Raw genomic sequence first — 19,091 nt, 5'->3', positions numbered from 1 at the left:
GAAGTTTGCTTAAGGTGGCAGTAGGGTATAGTGGGGAGAAGCCAGGGCTAGAGCCAGAGCGACACAGGTTCAAATCCTGGCTCTGAGCTCCACTGTTCCCCTCTGTACAATGGGACAACGACTGCACGTGTGTGAACCGCCAACACAGGGCCTGGGGAACGCCGACGCCCTGCCGTGGCACAGGTATGGGGAAAGGCTCTACTGGAGGAGCCCCCGCCAGGCAGTTTTCTAACTGCACCCTGAGCTCTCACCCAGTGAGGCTGGTGTTGCCTCCCGACTCCTCTGAGGTGGGGACTGAGCCAGGCCTCCAAGGAGGCCCAGGCCAGGGCTCTGTCGATTCCCACCTCCCTCACTGCAGCTGCCAGGGGGCCCTGGCAGGCTGTGCTGGCAACTAATCAAGCAAGTGTCCCTGCTGCTTCAATCAGGACCCGCGGTGGGAGGGAGGTGTCATCACTGCACCCTGGCCGGTTCCCGGCGTGGCTGGGGAGGAGACCCCTCTGGACGGCCTCCAGGTGGCTCTCGTGTACGCGTCTGTGTATTTATTGATAAGGAGCCACGTTTGTGCTTCACTCCAACTGTGCCAGGTCGGAGGAAGGGGCTGAGTCTCATGGGTTGGGTCCTGGGCTAGGGTGGCAGCCAGCTGCCCTCAAGCCCTGTGCTCACCTGCCTCTGGCGGGTGGGGAAGAGGCCTGAGGCCAACAAGGACTCCTGAGAGGCTTGGTCCTTTTTCCCAGTCGGGAATCTGGCCCCGAGAGAGCCCCTGTTCTTTGCCCTTCTCTTAGGAGAGCTTGGAACCACAGGGGCCACAGCATGGCTGAGTGGGAGGGGGCGCTCAGTGACCCTGGGAGGCTGGAGCCCAGTTAGGTAACTTGGCAAGTCCCTTTCAGCCTGGAGGGGGAAACAGCTGACTGGGTACAAACATGAGCTTACTCATTTTCTGGGCTTGAAATCTGGTGCTGCCACTTGCTGACTGTGTGGCCCTGCGCAAGTTGCTTGACCTCTCTCTGCCTCACCTTGCTTATCAGTAAAATGGGGATAATAATTAGTACCCACACCAGATGTGTGATCATTAAATGAGAAGAGATGCATAAAGCAAGCATCCAACAGAGCACATAGTTAGCTCTCAAAAACACTGGCTATTCGTGGGATCTCTGTGTGGAGGTGCCAGGCGGGGCTTTTGCCCATCTCCCTGCTACCACCACCGGGAGGGCGACCTCCTTAAGGCTAGGCCTCTATGGGGAGGGAGCCAGAGTTCTTGTGGTTCCAGCTTCCCTGCAGAAGCACCTGTGCCTGTGGCTGGCTGTCCTCGACATCAGAGAAGGGTCCTCATTTTTAAAAATGCCCAGGGATCCACCCACCAACTTAGATGGGAAACGGCTTTGGGAATTACGATGTGCCTCCCTGTCATGTGGTCCCTCAGCTAATCCCTTGTTCATTCCACACTTACTTACACGGGGCCTACTGAGGGCCAGGCACAGGAGTACCCAGTACTGAGTACTGAGTACTGAGTACTGATTAAGGATCAGAAGAGCTGGATCCCTGTCCTATCTTTGTGACTAGTCAACAGTGAGCCCTCTCCTCTCAGTGACTATGAGAAGAAGGGAGGTCCAGGCATGTGTGGGGGCGGGGGTGGCCGTGCAGCTCTCTGTTCCTGCTGAATTCACAGACTGCAAGGGTTCCAGGAGATTTGTCTTTACAGTTTCCAAGCATAGTCCAGTTTACAAAACACTCCTACGTACATTCTCACAACCGCCCGTGTTTCTGCTTGGCAGTCTCTGCGTTCTCAGAGCCTTTCCGAGCTCTCATTTGAATTCTGTCCACAGCACAGTTTAAATTCATTTCCTTTTCTTGGGGCCTCAGAAGTAGAAACCAGGATCACAGGATGCAAAGCAATTCAGGATTCAGGTTCCTCTACCGATGCACTTTAAAGTCCACCCTTCTCGGAGGAGGGGAGCTCCCTGGAGAAGTTCTTTCCCTGACGAGGATGTGGACCATGGCGAGAGCTAATGTGTATCAAGCCTGACCCTGTGCTTTTGCTCGTGGTACCTCCCCAGGCCCTGGCAACCCCACAAGGTGGTCATTACAGGCCCTGTTACACGGGAGCTCAGCGAGGTGACCTACTGCTGCCCTCTCCCAGTCCCCATGAGGTCTGGCTGGGCACCTGCAGGGAGACCTCCAGTGGTGCCTGTGATCCTGACCACTTTGCCCCCACCCACTCCTCTTGCCCACTTCGATTTCCGTTTATTCTTTTAAAGAACAAGTACCAGATTCAAAAGAAAATAGCAACCTCACTCAACACAGTTACCCACACCTGCTCTAGACGGCCTCCACCTGCGTGGAAAAGAAGGTGACATATGCAAAAGAGCGGGGACAATGGCTGCAAACTTCTCTGGCTTCAGGCCAGCCCACGTTATCCTTCTGGGGCTGAACCTCTACCTCCCGACTGTCCCCTGCGTCATCTGGGGGTTCACCTCCCCACCCCCAAGCTCCAATGACCGTCTGGACAGCTCACCCGGCAGACAACACCTTAAGGCCGGTGTGCCTTCACCGTCCGGGCCTCTGTTTCCCTGCTGGAACAGCGGGCAGAAGAAAAGCCCTCTCCTCCTCGCGTCTCAGGCGCGCTGCCAAGCCAGTCAACAGTGAAGGGCCGCACATATGCACTTGTGACAGCACAGCGAGGCCTCTTGCCAGTCTACATCGGGCCTTCCCGACGAACCGTTAAGTCCTGGCAGGACAGGAATGGAGGCTGCCAGCGCCCTCGGCTGCCCCCTCCACCCCCCCCGCTGCCCAGGCCGCCCTCGGCAGAGTCCGTCATGACAGGCCTGGCTAGGAACAAGGCCTCCAGGCACCGGAAGCAGGGTTCCTTTTAAGCTCCCCGTCTCTCTAGTTTTAAAAACAGCAACCAAAAGGGAGACGTATCGGCTAGAGGGTAGAAGGGGGGCACCTGGGAGGGGACCTGTGCTATTTCTACACTTATCTCCTCAGTACCATTTTAATGCCTGAGCTCCAACCCTCAGTACGCAAAGAAACAGTACTTTCATTTCAGATGCATATGATGGTGAGGAACAATACGAACAATATTATTTTAGTGCCCTGGGAAAAAATTAGCAAGTCAAATATTGAATCAGGCCTGTAGCACCACATGCTAAGCAGATTGCTTTGATCTTATCCATGCTAAAAGCTCTATTATTGAATTTAAAGTCGGTGAACACATATCAGACCAATATACAGTGTGTATCTAAATGCATGTTTCAGAAGCAAGGAATGTTTTGACTAAAGGAAGAAAATATCAAAGTTAACAGCTGCAACTAAGCACAAAATTGTGCCCCCCTGCTCCCCTTCTTCTCTTGAGGCTGCAGGCTTTGCGGGCCAACCAAAATGTTTTGGCTTGGAAGGACCTGCTGATGGTTGCAGAAACACCTGCTGAGCTCCCATTTTTCTCGAACCAACAAGAAAGGGGGTTCTCACCCACCTACTCAGTTTGAAGAAAGGAGTTTGAAACTTCAAGCCACCATGCGCGAGCTGCACATGGTATGGCGCCCTCTGGTGGCCATTTCTCTGGGAGGCCTACCTGGCTCCCCAAACTTTAATCCAACCCCCCTCTCCATGGAGGGTGCCCTGCCAGGAAAAGGGACTTTATAAAGAATCAAAAGGAGAGCCGAAGTAGCTGACCATAAGGGTAAAACCACCCAGCTGATCGGAAGGAGAGAATGTTAATTACCCTGCAGGGCCCAAAGAGAGAAACAATTTGGGCAGTAAAGTTCCTATCTAAGATAGACCCCTCAAAAGCCAAGCTAAACAGCAAATGCACATCCTAAACCAGGGTTGGGCAAGTTACAACCTGCAGGTCAAATCTGGCTCCCCTGACTCTTTTGTAGAGCCCAAGAGTTAGGAATGGTTTTTACATTTTTTAAATGGCAATCAATCAATCGATTAAAATTTGTGACGTGAAAATTACATGAGACTTCAATTTCAGCACCCCAGACACAGCTTTATTGAAATACAGCCCTGCTCATTCTTGTAGGGACTGTCTGTGGATGCAGAGGTGAGTAACTAGACAGCCAGTTGTGTGGCCTACAAAGTGGAAAGTATACCCCATTTGGCCCTTTACAGAAAAAGCTTTCTGTCCTACCGTTCACAGGGCTGAATGTTTAGTCCAGTCCCTACGCCCAGTGTGCCCACCTCTGAGCATGACCAGGCTGTAGCAGTCTGCAGGACAAAGGGGTGGACACGGCGGAAGGGAGGCGTCGCATTTCAGTGCAACCCCTGCCAACTTACCATTTTATTATTGATTTCATGGAAATGAATCTCACAGACTTTCTCCACAACGTCTTCATTCTCAAAAGTGACAAAGCCAAACCCTAAAGGAAAAAGGGGGGGAAAAGACAGAGAGGAGAGGTGAGTTCAGTTCCCTTCGGCCCCTTTCCTTTTTCTGACGTCCTGCGGTGGTGACAGGCTTCTGGGATGAGGGTAGGGGGCGGATCCCTGGGAATGGCCTCCCGCTTGTGGAAATGATTTCTAATTTGTACGGAGCACCCTTCCAACAGTGAGGAGAAGTTAATGATTTCACCCCCATGCGGCTGGCGCATGTGGTTTACATTTGCCCCGAAGCAAACAAGAAATTTACTTGTCTGTTATTTACAAGGGTCAGAGCCGGCGGCTCTCGGTGGGAGGCGGGCGGGTGGGGGAGCCGGACAGCGGGATCACTGCGGGGCCACGTTTGCCCTTTCGGCGCTGGAGTGGCCAGCCCTCGGGTCGGCTTCCAGACGGAGGCCGTTATTTGTCCTTTTCTTCCTGAATTACTTCCTCTAATACCTCATCAGGACATCCTGAGGCCTGGAAGAAACTATTAAAAGTTTTGGGCCTCTGTTCTGCGCGGGCATCCTTTTTCTACTGCTGCTTCAAAAGCGCTGCGGATTTGGGGCAGTTTAAGACTGTCTGATGCCTGCTGTCAGCCCGTCAGCTATCCACTGTATTTACTCGGCTGGAGACCGGCTTTGCTAGACAAGTCTTACTGAAAATTTTTGGCAGGCGACCGCTGCTCAGCATCCTGAGTGCCTCTCGCTACCCTCCTGGCCCTCGCTTTCTTCTCCTCCCGCCCCCGACAGGCTTCCAACACGCCGCCCCATCTGTGACCCTACTCGGTCAGCACTATTCTGACACACAGACCCACTCACAGGATGGCACCCCACCGCGGATGAAACGCAGTGAACACGCAGGCGCGCAGACACCCTGATGGGGAGGCAGCAGGCCTAGGGGCCAGTTCCGACTTTGCATGTGTCATCCCGGGAAGCCCCTCTCCCCCTGAGCCCTGAGGTTTGCACCTGCAAATTAAGATGGTGAGACTGGACTCTGGGTTCCCCCTCTAAGGTCAGAACCCAAACCTCTGCTATGGGCTGAATGTCTGTATTCCCCCAAATTCATACATTGAAACTCCACCCCAACGCGATGGTGTTAGGAGGCGGAGCCTCTGGGAGACATTTGGGTCATGAGGGTGGAGGCTTTGTGAATGGGATTAGTGCTCTTACATAAGACACGAGAGGGCCTGCTTTCCCTGCTCTCTGCCGTGGGAGGATACAACGAGAAGACAGCCGTCTGTAAACAAGGGAGAGGGCTCTCACCAAAACCCTGACCTTGCTGGCACCTGGCCTTGGACTTTCAGCCTCCAGAACCGTGAGAAATAAGTGTCTGTCATTTGTAAGCCTCCCAGGCTCTGGTGCTTTGTGACTGCAGCTCAGACAGACACAGTCCTCCCCAGAGATCTGAGCCTGGACGAACACAAGCCTGGGCACACCAACCAGAACACTCCAACCACAAGGACTGTTTCTGTGCTTTAACAATCAGCGCTCAGGTCAATGAGTACAAAGACAGATGCTCCCTTTTCAAGCTTCCGTGTTTACTCTAGGTCCCAGAAACCCACAGTGGGGAGAGAATCACTCAAGCCCCTCCTCCAACTCTGACGCCATCATCTTCTAAGGAACAGCCAGGAACGGGCTGTTGAGGCACTGTGATCTCCCGTCACAGCTCCCGCTGGATCCGGAAGATTCTCAGGAAGGGAACAGAAAAGGCCAAACCCTGCTCTCAGACAGTTTGCAGTAAAACAGATGGCTAGTACGACCCCACAGGTGGCAATCTCAACCCTGATGGTGATGGGTAACTTATTACACACACCAAACACCAGGCCGGTGTTCCTAGTCTACGAGGCCCAGCCCACTACAAAGGTCCGACCTGCCCGCCGTGAGGGGGCTCAAAGCTGACAAGCTTCTCCCAGCGACCTCCTGGAGAAGCTGGGTCCTCAGACACAGTATTTTGTTCAAAATGAGGCCCAACAGGAAACCCTGCACCAGATTTATACTCCGCCTCTGCACCAGGTCCCTGTGGACAGAGCTACAATGCCGACCTTCTCTACGGCAGCCGGTCCCACGTGTTCTGTGCACAGTTGGACGAGAGCTACTCCCAGAGGCAAGTCTCCGCACGACGTCCCTTTGGCTTTGCTGTGTTGGCCCCCCGAGCCTCCCTTCAAAAGGGCCTGAAAACCATCAAACTCTCACCCAGGTGGGGACCCCTGCAGCACCCAGAGGCGCACTGGCATTGTTTTGGTTAATCCCCTTCCTGGCCACGTTTCTAGAGCCCAGGTCTGAGAAGAAGGGATTAAGATGAAATGCCCTTCAAAAGGTCCTCAGGGGAGGGGGAGGTGGCACATCAGAGGATGCAGGAATCTGCTGGCACTGGCTTCAAGGACAATGGCTGGGCCGGGGCCTCATTCACACCGGGTCCCCAGGACACACAGAGCCCCTAATACACAGAGTGCTGAGTGGCTGGCGGCTGAGAATGACAGAATGAGACACTTCCGGTCCTCCGGGTTCTCAGCATCTTGCACATCTGCATCCCTGCTTCCCCTCCCAGGTTGACTCGGTCCTTCCTGGGGTGTAAACCAGCTCCCACCTGTGCCAGGCGTTGTGTGGGACACAGAGATCGACAAGGCGACATCCCTCTTCTCAAGCAATTTGCTCTCTAAAAGGCACAAGTCAGAGGTTCCCTCTCAAGAAGTACACCTCCCTCGTGCAGACCTCGCTCCTGCCTCGCGACCCTCGCCTCTAGCCTGAGGGTCACTCTGGGTCTCCCGTGTCTGTGAAGTTGCCCCTCTGGCCTGGAATCAAACTAAGGCAACAGGCAAATCCCTAACCGAGCCAGGACGGGCCAGTTCTTAGGTAGGAGAGAACCCTGCTGCTAATTAGGGTGAGTGTAGCAGGTTGAACGGTGGCCCCCAAATAGTATGTCCACATCCTAACCCATGGAACTAGGAATGTAATCTCATCTGGAAAGAGGGCTTTTGCAAATTTAAGTCCAGAATCTCAGGAAGAGATCATTCTGGATACAGGGCAGGCCCTACCTCTAACACCAGGTGTTCGTACAGAGGAGAGAGGGAGATTTGAGACCTAGAGGGGAGATGTCCGCATGAAGACGGGGGCAGAGATTGGATGATGTGGCCACAAGCCAAGGAATGCCTGGAGCCACCAGAAGCTGGAAGAGGAAAAACTGTCACCTAGAACCTTCAAAGGGCACGTGGCCCTGCTGACACTTGATTTCGGACCTCTGCCCTCCAGAACCGTGAGGGAATAAATTCTGTTGCTTTAAGCCACCCACCCAGTTGGCAGTAATTTGTTATGGGAGCCCCTGGAAACTAAGATGGCATGGTTTCAGCTGCCCCTACGCAGGCAGGTCCCACGATCACTCCAGCCAGGCCGTGTGCGTGCTTTGGATGGAAGGCAGGAGAGTGTGGACGAGTGAGGCAAACCCATCCGCACCCCTGGGAAAGAGCATGAGCCAGCACCAGTCAAGGGCACCTCTCTAGGAGCCAGAGGACAGGGGTTTGACGTCACTCAGCTGCTGAGCACGTGCACTTGACCTGCAACAGCGCCCAGGTGAGTCACGTCACCTGGAGGCCCGGGGCTGAGTTCATCACCAAGGAAACTGCTTTTCTGCTGCCACCCACCCCTTCCTGGTCCACGGTGCCACCACTGTCTGGACTCCAGCCCAAAGCCACTCAGGATTCACTGTCGCCCCAGTTTCCTACTCTGTGCTGCTTGGAGACAGGAAGAGGTGTGACAAAGCTGGGAGACAGGAATTAAAATGCAGACTGTTGACGGGGAAGGGTGGGGGCAGGACTCACTGCATCATTTCAGATTCTGACTCCCTGCTGGGCCCTTCCCTAATCCCACGGGAATCAAATTTCGAGTATCACAAAAATGATTTTCCTGATCAAAGGAGAGAGCCTGGATTTCAAGCTGAAGTACCCTGGATGCATAACAATTCAGTGATGTCAAGACTCATTTGCAGTCTTTTAAAGATCTATATCGTTTCAACAGCCCTGTCTGTTTGGCCCGAATAGAGAAAACAAACTTAATTATGTCTAAAATATTTATTTATTCCATTTGGAGAAAGCAAAGAAGTAAAGAAACAATTATCAATAAATGTTATTCTTTAACGTACGATCATTTTTATCTCACAGGTGCATTATCATGTACAATGAATTGCTAACTCAGTGGTGAACAACCCCCAAAATAAATTGAACTGAGGAGTGAAGGGCAGAACAAGGAAGTCAGAAATTTGGGAGGGATGGAGAGGTGGGTGGGAAAAACCTGTTTTTGGCATCAAAGTCTTTTTCATTTTTGAAGTTAATTTTTATTGGGTGAATATATATATAACACAAAATTTACCATTGTAACCATTTTTAAGTGTGCAGGTCAGTGGTACTAAGTATATTCATGATGTTGTGCAACCATCACCACTATTTATTTCCAGAACTCTTCACCATCCAAGACTGAAACTCTGTACCCTTTAAGCAATAACTCCCTCCTTCCCTCCCTCCCTCCCTCAGCTACTCGTAACCTCTATTCCACTTTTCACCTCTAAGACTTCACCTAGCCTAGGTACCTCACGTACTTGGAATCAGAGTATTTGTCCTTTTGTGTTTGGTTTAGCTCACTTAGTACAATGTTTTTAGAGCATTGTCATCTTTTGAACAATCTGCCAAATGGACAGATTCTACAGGAGACTTAGGGAAGCTAAGTCTTCCTGAGAAGGAGCAGGAAGGACCAATGATTCCCTTCTCAGTTTTCCAAGAGAGAGCCTCACAGAGAAGTCATAAGTGGAGCCTCACGAAAGCCCGCCAGAGGCATAGCAGCTAAAAGAAAGAAACATGTAATTCTCCTTGCTCAAAAGCAAGGACCAAGTGATGAGCTGTGTGCCCCTGGAGAGTCCCTTCACCTCTCTGGGGTCTAAAAGAAGCAGGTGGAATCTGGTAGGGCTGCATGGGAGGAGGTCCTGCTCTGGTCCCTGGCAGCAAGGACTTTGATGCACAGTGTCCATGAGGGCTTGCACTCCAGAACTTTGGAGGTGCCCCTGTGAACACCCCTGCTCAGTTTCTCATCTCCCATAGTCCAGAGGAGGGGCCATCCTAGAGCCGGGAACTCCTCCCTAGGCACTTAAAGTCCCGAGCCGTCATTCAGTCCAGAGAGGAGCCCCAGGGACTGAAAACAGGCAATGAGTGGAGGAAGGGCCAAAGGGCCAAAACTTGGGGGACAGAAGGCCAGTTCACCCAAGAAACTCTCTCCCTGGTCATCAGCAAAGTGACACCTGCTGGGCCTCTCATGAAGTCCCCACCTGAACTGCACATGCGCTTCTGAGCGGCACCAGGAGTCAGCAAAATTGGGACAAAGAAGGTGGTGGGAAGGTTAACCCCAAACAAAAAGGGATTTAAAAATGGACATAATTAGGGTAACAGTTGATAGCAAGCATTTAGAAACGAAACTCCTACCACATTCTCCTGAATGAAGCTATTATTGGAAACTAACAAGTAAGCGTTATTTAAGAGATAAGCATTTAACAGTCAAACCTTTTTTTCCTCTTTTATTCAAGTGAACAAAACTGAATATTCATCTGAATAATACAAAGCTATAAAACACACACACACACACACACACAGAGAAGAACAGAAATCTGAAAACAAGACACCTCAAAATTAAAATGACCTGTTCCAAACACAGTCACTGAGAAATATCCAACAGTTAACTTGCAAGGGAGTCTTTTTTAGGTCAGGGAGGGAAAGATGGGAATGGCCTCCTCTCCTAGCCTCAAAAATAATTTTCTTCTCTTATCATATAGGTCAATGAGCACTAACAGGCAATCACGCAGTGCCTAATGCATCTTCAGTGAAAATCAATGCGAGTCAGGAGTTAACACACATGGTTAATGGGGAGAAAAGTGAGAAAGAAAAGAACTCCAGATTGTCAAATTTATCCTGAGTATCCCATGAGGAATTTGAGGTATGTGGACGCGAGTGTATTTATAACCTGTGCAACCTCCCTCTCCTGCTAATAACCCAGTGTTGGGGGAAGCGGCTGTATCCGTAGGCTGCTTCCAGTATAAATACGAATCCCCTGGGTTTGGGTGTGGGGAGCAATTTTTGCTTTCAAAACGCTTCTCCTACGTCATCCTCCCTGGTCCCCAAGGCAACCCTGCGAGAGGCAGGGCAGGTTCCTCCGTCATCATGTCGCTCAACTGCTCGGCACAGCTAGACAACCAGTCCACAATGGCTCGTGGCCACAAGGCCAGGGCAGGAGTTGGACTCAGGAGCCAGACTCCAGACTCCTTTCACACCCCCACCTCGCTTTTCTGGAGCAGGTCATCAGGGCCCTTCTCTGGATCAGGAGGTGTTCAAGGACGGATTGGCGGCCCCGTGGCCCCGTGGCCCCGGGAAAGTGAGAGCCTGGGCCACGCCCATGGTGGTCTGTCGGCTTCGGTACAGAGCTGACCTCCCGACTGCGGTGTGCGCGTCAGTGACACTTCACCTCGGGCTCACCCAACTCAGAACATTTCTGGGCCCCCTACATGGGCCCCCAGCAGGTTTGGCGAATTGGTTTCATCTGCCTGGAAGGGTTTTCCTGGAACCCTGGATGGGGGTCTGAGGGCGCCCCCTACATGGTAGGATGGGGTGGCTTCACATGCCCTGGGTTTGCCCTAAAAATGTGTAACTCAGAAAATTGATCTGTTCCAAGGAAACAAAAAACAAAACAAAAAAATTACAAGTTGCCTTGCCAAAAGAAAGGACATGTTTCCGATGACCGACTGCCACTTTGGGACACTCATTGTATGTTACCTGGACATGAGTGAAATCCAGTCTGAGCTGACATCAGCTTCCTGAGCATCTTCAGACGTTAGGTGCTGAGCTGGTGGGACGACGGTCCCAGCTGTGTCTGCTCGCACACCCACATGCTAGTGGGGATTTGGGTCAGATGAGAGTGTAATTTTCCACCAAGCCAGGAATGGGGCCCCATCAGTTCTATCTAATGCATGGTATCCTAAAGGTGATTATTTATTATCAGTCCACATTCCAGTAATAATTTTGAAAAGAGAAAGCTCACTGCATTTATTGAGCATCTGTTCTTTAACTCAGGCTTCACAGCAGCCCCCTGTGGCGGAGGAATGATTATTCCCACCTTACAGATTGAAGAACTGAGGCCGGGGCGGAGGGGGAGGCTGTGCTCTTTCCACCCCAGCCCACTTTTTTTTATAAGAAGGCGGGTTATTCTAAACCCAGTGTCTCCTGCATTCTAAACGTGTCCCACAGTCTGGCTCTGGAACCCCGCCCCGTCAGGTTGCTCTGCAAGAACCTCTACAAAACTGGCCACGGCCCTCAGCCTGACGACCCAGCAGGAGGGCCAGGAGACAGTGTGGGCAAGATGTGCTGCCCGTTCCGGCCGAGCATCCTCTCCCTGTTTCCCTGTGTTTCTGAGCCCTTCTCTGTAGAGGAAGCTCTGGGGATACCGAGGGTTTTCATAATGACACCACAAGATGGCTTTTATAGAGAAAAACAGCCAACGCATGGCCTAAGCTAGTCTAACCAGGGATGGGCGCAGGGTAGTGACTTCTCCGAACACTGCCAGATCCCAATCACAGAGCTGCCGGCAACGGGGCTGTGTTCTCGAGCCCAATGCTAGCAGATACCTCTCGCAGCAAACTGGCTCCCTCATGAGTCAGCCGCCCTGGAGGCATAAATAGAGAAGCATTCACTTCCCTGGCCTTATTAAGAACTAAGAACAGGGGCAGGCATGCTGACTCACGATGGACACAAGACTCAGCGTTGGGGATGCTCAGAACAAAGGCTTAGGGACCGGGAGGCCCTCAGAGGCAGGTGCCTGCTACCACCCTCCCTCGTGGCTGGCAAACAAGCCTGTGATGGATTGGATGGTGTGCTATCCCTCCTTAGCACGGCCCTCTCTCCCCTCCATATCCTTCTCCCTCCCTGACCTGGAGCCAGCAAGTGGCCTCTTTTGGGGTGTCCCTTCTGACCTGGCCTTTCCTCCCTGCCAAGTCCCCTTCAGGGTGGCACTGCAGCCCCTCCACGGTGGCATCCCTTGTGCACCTGCTTCCTCGTTTATACCCAGAGTCTGGCAGCTGGTTGCTGTAAACTATAATAAAATGCCTTTCCAAAAGAATGAAGGAATGTGACCAGACATGCCAGACATCATGATATTAAAGCCGTGTCAATTAATTTCTCCCCCTGCTTGATAAACGAGCCCCATTCCATCTCTTAATAATGAGGAGAGAAACAAGAAAAGTTGACACTTAGTTTAATTTATTTTCTCAACTTGCCTGGTCATATTTCTTTCTGCCTTGCAGAGCTGGCTGGGGCTGTGGGGAATTACAAGTGGCTGGCGCGCAGGCAGAGCCTGGATCGGTGCGAATCGACACGGGTCTCTGTATTCCCACACATCACTTCATCAGGAGGGGGAAGTGACTGAGAGAGCCAGCGCGCACCTGCGCCTCTCCAGCTACTTTTGGGGGGTGGGGGTGGGGAGGGGAGCGATCTCACGTGTGGGGGAATCAGATGGCAGAAACGGCACTATCAGACCCCAATCTAGTGTGGAGGTACCACAAAAAACAGAACTCCCTCAATTAATATTAAGCAATGTTGGTGGCATTTGTCAGAGGGGAACCAATTTCTCAACTGGAGAGGTGCTTTTCTTTCCCTTTCAGCCCGAGGATGCTCTAGCCAACACCTGACCTTGAAATGTGAGTAGCAACCTTTTAAAGGTCGGACGCCAACTGAGACCAGCAAGCATTTCATTAAGGCTTAAGTTACAAGTGAGTTTTTCATATGATCACATAAGCTCGGGACCATTTATGGAGCCCCCTGGGCCATAAACCAAGTTGGGGGTGAAAGTGAAGTGTGCTCCTACACCAGCGTTCCTCCGTGTGGTCCTTCAGCAGAGTCTTCTGTGGTTGAGGGGCTTGTCCAACATGAATCTGCATTTTAATCAGCTCCCTGGTGATCCTGATGCCCACCCAAGCCTGACTTTGCTCTATGTTTCCCAATTCAGGATGAGCCAAGTAGAGCCCATTTGGTAGAAAGGAATCCAAAACTTTCCACAGGGAAGAGACTCTCCAGGCCCCCTCTCACATGAATGGGGAGACAAGCTGTTTTAAAAAGTCTCTGATATCCTTTCCATGGAGAGCTGGACCTCTCAGCCCCAGGGGACAGCCCTCATCCAAAGCAGTGGGAGATCAAGAGCAACGATGAAGCGTCTCTCCCCCTGACTCAGGAAAGGACTGGAAGCCAGTTCATACTAAAGTGTAAATGACCGAGGCTGTTTCCACTCCCGGAGATCTTGGTGGTTTACCCAAATCAAATCCTTATGTGAAAGCAATTAAGCTCACTTTAGAGTTCCAAACAGGCACTGAGGTGATGGGAGTTTTTTTTTTTTTTTAACTGACGAGGCCCCCAACCCCCGCCAAATCTGAGAAATCACACGAGTGTATGGAGAGCTTTACAACTGGAGGTGGGGGGAGAGGGTGTCTGAAAAAAACACCCAGGAAGGAAGAGAGGGAGGTTAAAAAGAAAAAGGGAGAAAAGGAGGGAGGAGAAAAGAGGAAAGGAGGGAGGGAGAGAAAGCGATTCAGAGAAGCGGGTGGGGCGGAGGGAGAGACAGCAATACCGCCAACCATCCCCAAACCATTTTTCTAAGAGAGAAATCTGCCATGAATACTGATCGTGTGATTTGAAAGTGCCTGCGGCTGCAGCGAAAGGGCGTCTTATCCCAGACTCTTGTTAACCAAGGGGGAAAAAGCACCTGTGATCCAGGCCAGACAACCCCAACCTCATTTCATTCCGCGTGCGCTCCATAGCAGTGATTCTGTGAATGACACTTGTCAGGGCAGCAGATTAGTTCACAAACCTATTTTTTCGTGTGTGGTGTTCCATCTTGGTCGGGAAAATAGTCAGTTCTTGGCGAGAGAGACACATATTACTGCTGTTAAGTGCCAATATAAACTCTGCGACGCAGTGGTAAATTCACCAAATTAAATCGCTAGACAACTGGCTCGGATCAGGACCCCGGCAGAAGGTGCCAGGGCTGCGGCGCGCGTGGGGCGGAGCAGGCTGAGCTTTGTGCGCGCAGCTGGAGCAAGGGCACGAGGACGCGCTGCCTCTGGGCTGCTCCGGAAACCACAGGGCCTGGGGTGGCTTTGGCGGGCTCCACCGGCAGGAGCATATCCTTCAATGCTTCTAAACCCTGGGGCTTTCTGAGCTCGTGGGAGATGGGGCACTGGCTAGAGGCTCTTCCCTACCGAGGTGGTATCTCAGGCTCTCCCCTAAAGAGTGGGTTTCAAATCTGTGAGCATTTCTGATATTTACCCTCAAGACCCATCCACACAGAGAGCCTCCTGGAAGGCTGGAGTGGAGTTTTAATCCACTTAAATGCCCCTGCTGAAGTGGGGTAGAAACGGGCTTAGACGTTGGAGCCAGGTAGATCTGGGCTCAAATCCTGGCTCCCGCAATGACTGGCTGAGTCACTCTGACCCTCAGTATCCTCCTCTGTGAGACAGAAATAATAAAATTCACCTCATCAGCCTAGGGGATTTCCTGAAAACACCGATGAGGGGTTAGCTAGCCTCTCCTACAATCAAGAGACTTTTTATGGCTCCCTTATCTCAGTTTCTATCTCCACAAACACTCATCTTTGCCTCGAGCCTCACTTATTAAAATTCATTTGGCATGGGTATTGCCATTGTGGTGTTTTGCCATCACGTTGGGAACAAGATTCAAGACAGGGATAGGTGAAACAAGTCACATGGTAAAATTCCCATGCAAACTTGTCCCCTAAAAAGATCCTACATCGCGTGGGGTTAAAAAATAAAAAGCACTGATCCTTGAGTGGAGTGCTGAGCAGGGTGGCCACGCCAGCGCTCGCCCTGACCTCTGATGCGCAACTGGCAGCCTCCGTGTTTGCTCCAGAGCCGGGAGCCTGCAGACTGGCTGTTCTGGTGGGGTGGGGAGGGGGCGGTGCCCTGGTATCCTCTGAAGAGGGAACATGAAGGAGACAGAAACAAAGGAGGAGGCGGGGGCCAGATAAAGACAACAAAACCTGTGCTGCAAAGAAGGGGCAGAGGCAGCCCTGCACCCCGTTCACACCCAGGATGGAGTGAGGACTCCTCGGAGAAGCCCGGCCATCTCAAGATGCCACTCTCCTCCCCTCTAAGAAGTTCTCCAGGAACGGTTACTGGCTTCAGAGAAAGTTCCGAAAGGCCATCAAAAAACCACTACTTGGAAGCAGGTTTTCAGCGCCACCACAAATTACATGACTTTTATGATGAGGTATGGTTTCAGAATAGTCCCAACTGACAGAGCCCTGGCTGGATGCCCACCAGGCCCGCTACCCACTCTGTGCCCCCCACAGAGGGATCATTTCTGCCCATCTCTCCAGGCCTCCAGCTGACCGGGCGGCCTGTAAGCTGGCCTGGAGTTTGGGGGTAGCTGGCTGCCCACTGAGGGGCCTCGGCATGAGACACACATGCTCACCCCCCGTGGGGTGGGGGCTGGTCTCTTTTCTTTTTCTGGAACTGTTCTTAACATCTTAACATCTGGAGAACAGATCTGTCCAAGAAGCTGAGACCAGCGCCCCAGGCAGCCTGGTCGGTGTGGCAGGGTGGAGGACGACAGCTCCCCAGACAATACCCCTGGTGGGGAGACGGAGGCGGACGGGGGAGAGGCAGGGGCAGGGGTCAGCACCATCTGGAGGCTTGCTACTCAGGTGCTCCAACAACCAGCAGCCCAGGCAGGCACCTGGAAACCTGCTGGAAATGCGGAGTCTCAGGCCCCACTCCAGACCTCTTCAATCTAAATCTGCATTTTAAAATCAATCCCCCAGGGCATTTTTATGCAAGTTAAAATTTAAAAAGTACTGATCTGGAACACTGATTCTCCACAGTGATTCTTACACCAGACTTACTTAGGAAAAAATTTAAAAATACCAATGCCTTGGCCCCATTTTCAGAATTGAGTTAGTTCTGGGGAAGAAGTACCTCAGCTTCTGTATCTTTTAAAATCACCCTAGTGATTTAGATATTCAGTTAGGTTTAAGAAACACTGGGAAAAGGGCAAAAGGCGTAATACCTAATTTTAATTTTCATCTAAAAATAATTTCGGCTTCACTAGTATTTAATATATGGACTAAATGGTCCCAGGATCCTCACACATCCATATGTCACAGAGACACACCTGTCTTGGATGGCACTTTACAGACTCCTAGAGGAAGAAAGGAAACGCTACAATGGGGGGAAGTCAGAGTAGCACCTCATTTACACACCTGCTGCAAGCGTAGCTAGTACCTAGTGTGGTTCAGGTGTGACCGGGATGTATAAATGGATGTACAGATTATGTGATCTGGCTTTAAGTAAAGGAACTCTTGCAAAATGGGCAAAGAAAACTCAGATTGGAGATAATGCTAATGATATAAGCACGTGCCACTACCGAAAGCTGACCCCTCTCTGTCGCTTAGCGAGACTCCTCACCAGCCACTTCATGCCCCCAAAACGTATTCCTATCAGAGAAAACCTGCTTTTCAACAGAAATTTGTTCTTTAGAGAAAGCACTTGGAAAAACAAACATTTGGAACATATTTCTGTTGTTCTGTGATTTTGTTGCTAAAAAACGATGTGACTGGGTCACGTACAAAAGGTCTTGTATCCGCATACTTTTAACACCCGGAAATAGAACTGTTAAGACTCATTTTTTAAAAAATGAACATTTCAGTGGATTTTGAACCCATTTGTTAGAAATATAAAAATGCAACACTTGATTACTTTGCATGAAAAACTGATTGACATCAGAGAAGATGGAAATTTACAAGCTGAATTTCAACAAAATCCTTTGCATAATTGGAGGATGGGATTGACAAATTAGTATTGTGATTTAGTCAGCACAGCAAACGTGCTTCTTCCACTGAGATCTGTGTATCTTGAGGTGTTTGTTTCAGTTATGACAGGCATTAAAACCAAGTATCAAAATAAGCTGAACTTAGGAGAATCCAACCCTTAGAGCTGGATCACAAAGTGTTAAATAAAAAAATTTTTTAAAAAGTATATTCAATCATTATTGCTCTCATCAAAAATTATTTTAATTATTAACAAATAAAATTTGAAATATGGTTTATTTTAAATGTATCCTCTTATCCTATTACATTCCTATTTATACAGATTTCATAATATAATATTAGCATAGTAGTACATGTATGTAAATTGAAAATTAAATAAGATATAAATTGGGGTTTTGTGTGTTAATTTTTTTCTACACAAGTAAAAAATGTTGGGGAAGGTGGGGCTGTACATCCTAATTCCTGGTTCTGAAGTCACCCCTTAGTTTCAGAGACTAAAGCCAGAGAGCACAGGGTGGGAACAGGTACCATCAGTGCTTGCCAGCTGGTGGTGACCCCTCCCGACCCCCAAGGAGGGCCCTGTAGGTGGGATATTCATGAGATTCAAGAACCTGCCAGCTTTAGGATCTCCTGGGTCCTCCTGGCTGAGTGCACAGTGCGCTTAGAAGGCATTTGGGGGTTTCACCCTTCAAACAGACACCCCTGTCCCCTACACATTAATGGCAGCAATACCTGAACTCTTCTCAATACATTTTTCATAGCATCATATCGTCATTAAAATTTTATTCTATTAGCATTCCGAATCCAAACCACTAAGTACATAATTGCTAAAACATGTGGTAAGCAACGACTTACGAAATGCCGGTTTTATCATATTGTTAATTAACAGAAAGTAGAATTAATACATTCACAGATCATTAGGAGCATTCAGTTCAGTTTCAGCAGCTCTTCGGCGGGTGGGGTGGTTGTTGGTGGGCAACCCTGGGAATTTACAGCAAGGGCAGTTCTTTGTGGTTTACCCTCAGCCCTTCCACAGGTTCTACGAGGGTGTCTGGGGAGACACTCAAGAGACAGGATATCAAGGTTTATTTTGCCCAAAGGAGATTTGGTCTAAGGTCTGATGCCACTCAGTGCAGCCTACTCAAAAGAACCAACTTGGAAGGGTTTGGATGGGGAGGAAGAGAAAGAGGAACGCATTCATTTAAGTCAGACTAGGGAGACTCCATCGACCACTGGGAAGGTTCTAGCCTTGAACTGAAGGATGTGGTGGAAATCCTGGTTGTGCTGCACTGCTGGCTGTGTGATCTGGGGCAAGCCATTAACCTCTTTGACTCTGAGTGTCCACCTGCAAGAGGGGAATAAGGACGCCAACCTCACAGGGCTGGCCCGAGGATGAAAGGAGATGATGTCTGCTCCTCTTATCATCCTTGCACAAGCCTGTAACCTTTATATAAGGATTTTGTACCCAGTATTACTTGAAGTAAGTGGGCCGCCAGCAGAGACTTGAAACTAACGTAGATTATCAGCAGATGTGGGCTGCAGTGGGATGGGCTCCAGTGGGGTCCACCCTGAGGTGCCGAAGCCAAGTGACTCTGGAATTGAGTTTGGACTCACCTTGGCTGTCATCTCCAATGGAAACTGGGTCACACGACCCCTAGGCCCACCCTGTCCTGGGAATTAACAGACGTATCCAGGCATGAAGTGGACTAAATGTCTTCTCTTTTCCCAGCCGCCCAAACTGCTTTAGCCTGGCCCGGTGGTGGTACTCCCAATTCTTCACGCTTAATAACGAAACAGTCGGCTGGGCAGCACGTGAGACCAGCACTGGAAGAGGCAGGGCAGACTCAGGTGAAGGAAGGGGCCAGGCATGGGTGG

The 19,091-nt window shown here is 50.6% G+C and overlaps 1 protein-coding gene across 12 annotated transcripts in view; it reads right to left on the bottom strand.

Annotated features, from left to right (window-relative positions):
- Window positions 1-19,091, bottom strand: part of MSI2 (musashi RNA binding protein 2) — a 379,910-nt gene that overhangs the window by 72,265 nt on the left and 288,554 nt on the right. For all 12 annotated transcript variants that reach the window (XR_010384428.1, XM_064494960.1, XM_064494953.1 and 9 more), the window contains one exon: window positions 4,279-4,361. Coding sequence is in view for 11 of the 12 variants with exons in the window: in XM_064494960.1 (XP_064351030.1) it covers window positions 4,279-4,361 (83 nt within the window). In the remaining variant the exon portion in view is untranslated. The remainder of the gene's footprint in view (window positions 1-4,278; window positions 4,362-19,091) is intronic.

This window comes from Camelus dromedarius, chromosome 16 (assembly GCF_036321535.1).
Source record: "Camelus dromedarius isolate mCamDro1 chromosome 16, mCamDro1.pat, whole genome shotgun sequence".
NCBI lineage: Eukaryota > Metazoa > Chordata > Mammalia > Artiodactyla > Camelidae > Camelus > Camelus dromedarius.
Note: the sequence above shows the minus strand (reverse complement) of the source record. Positions and strands in the feature narration are given on the sequence as shown.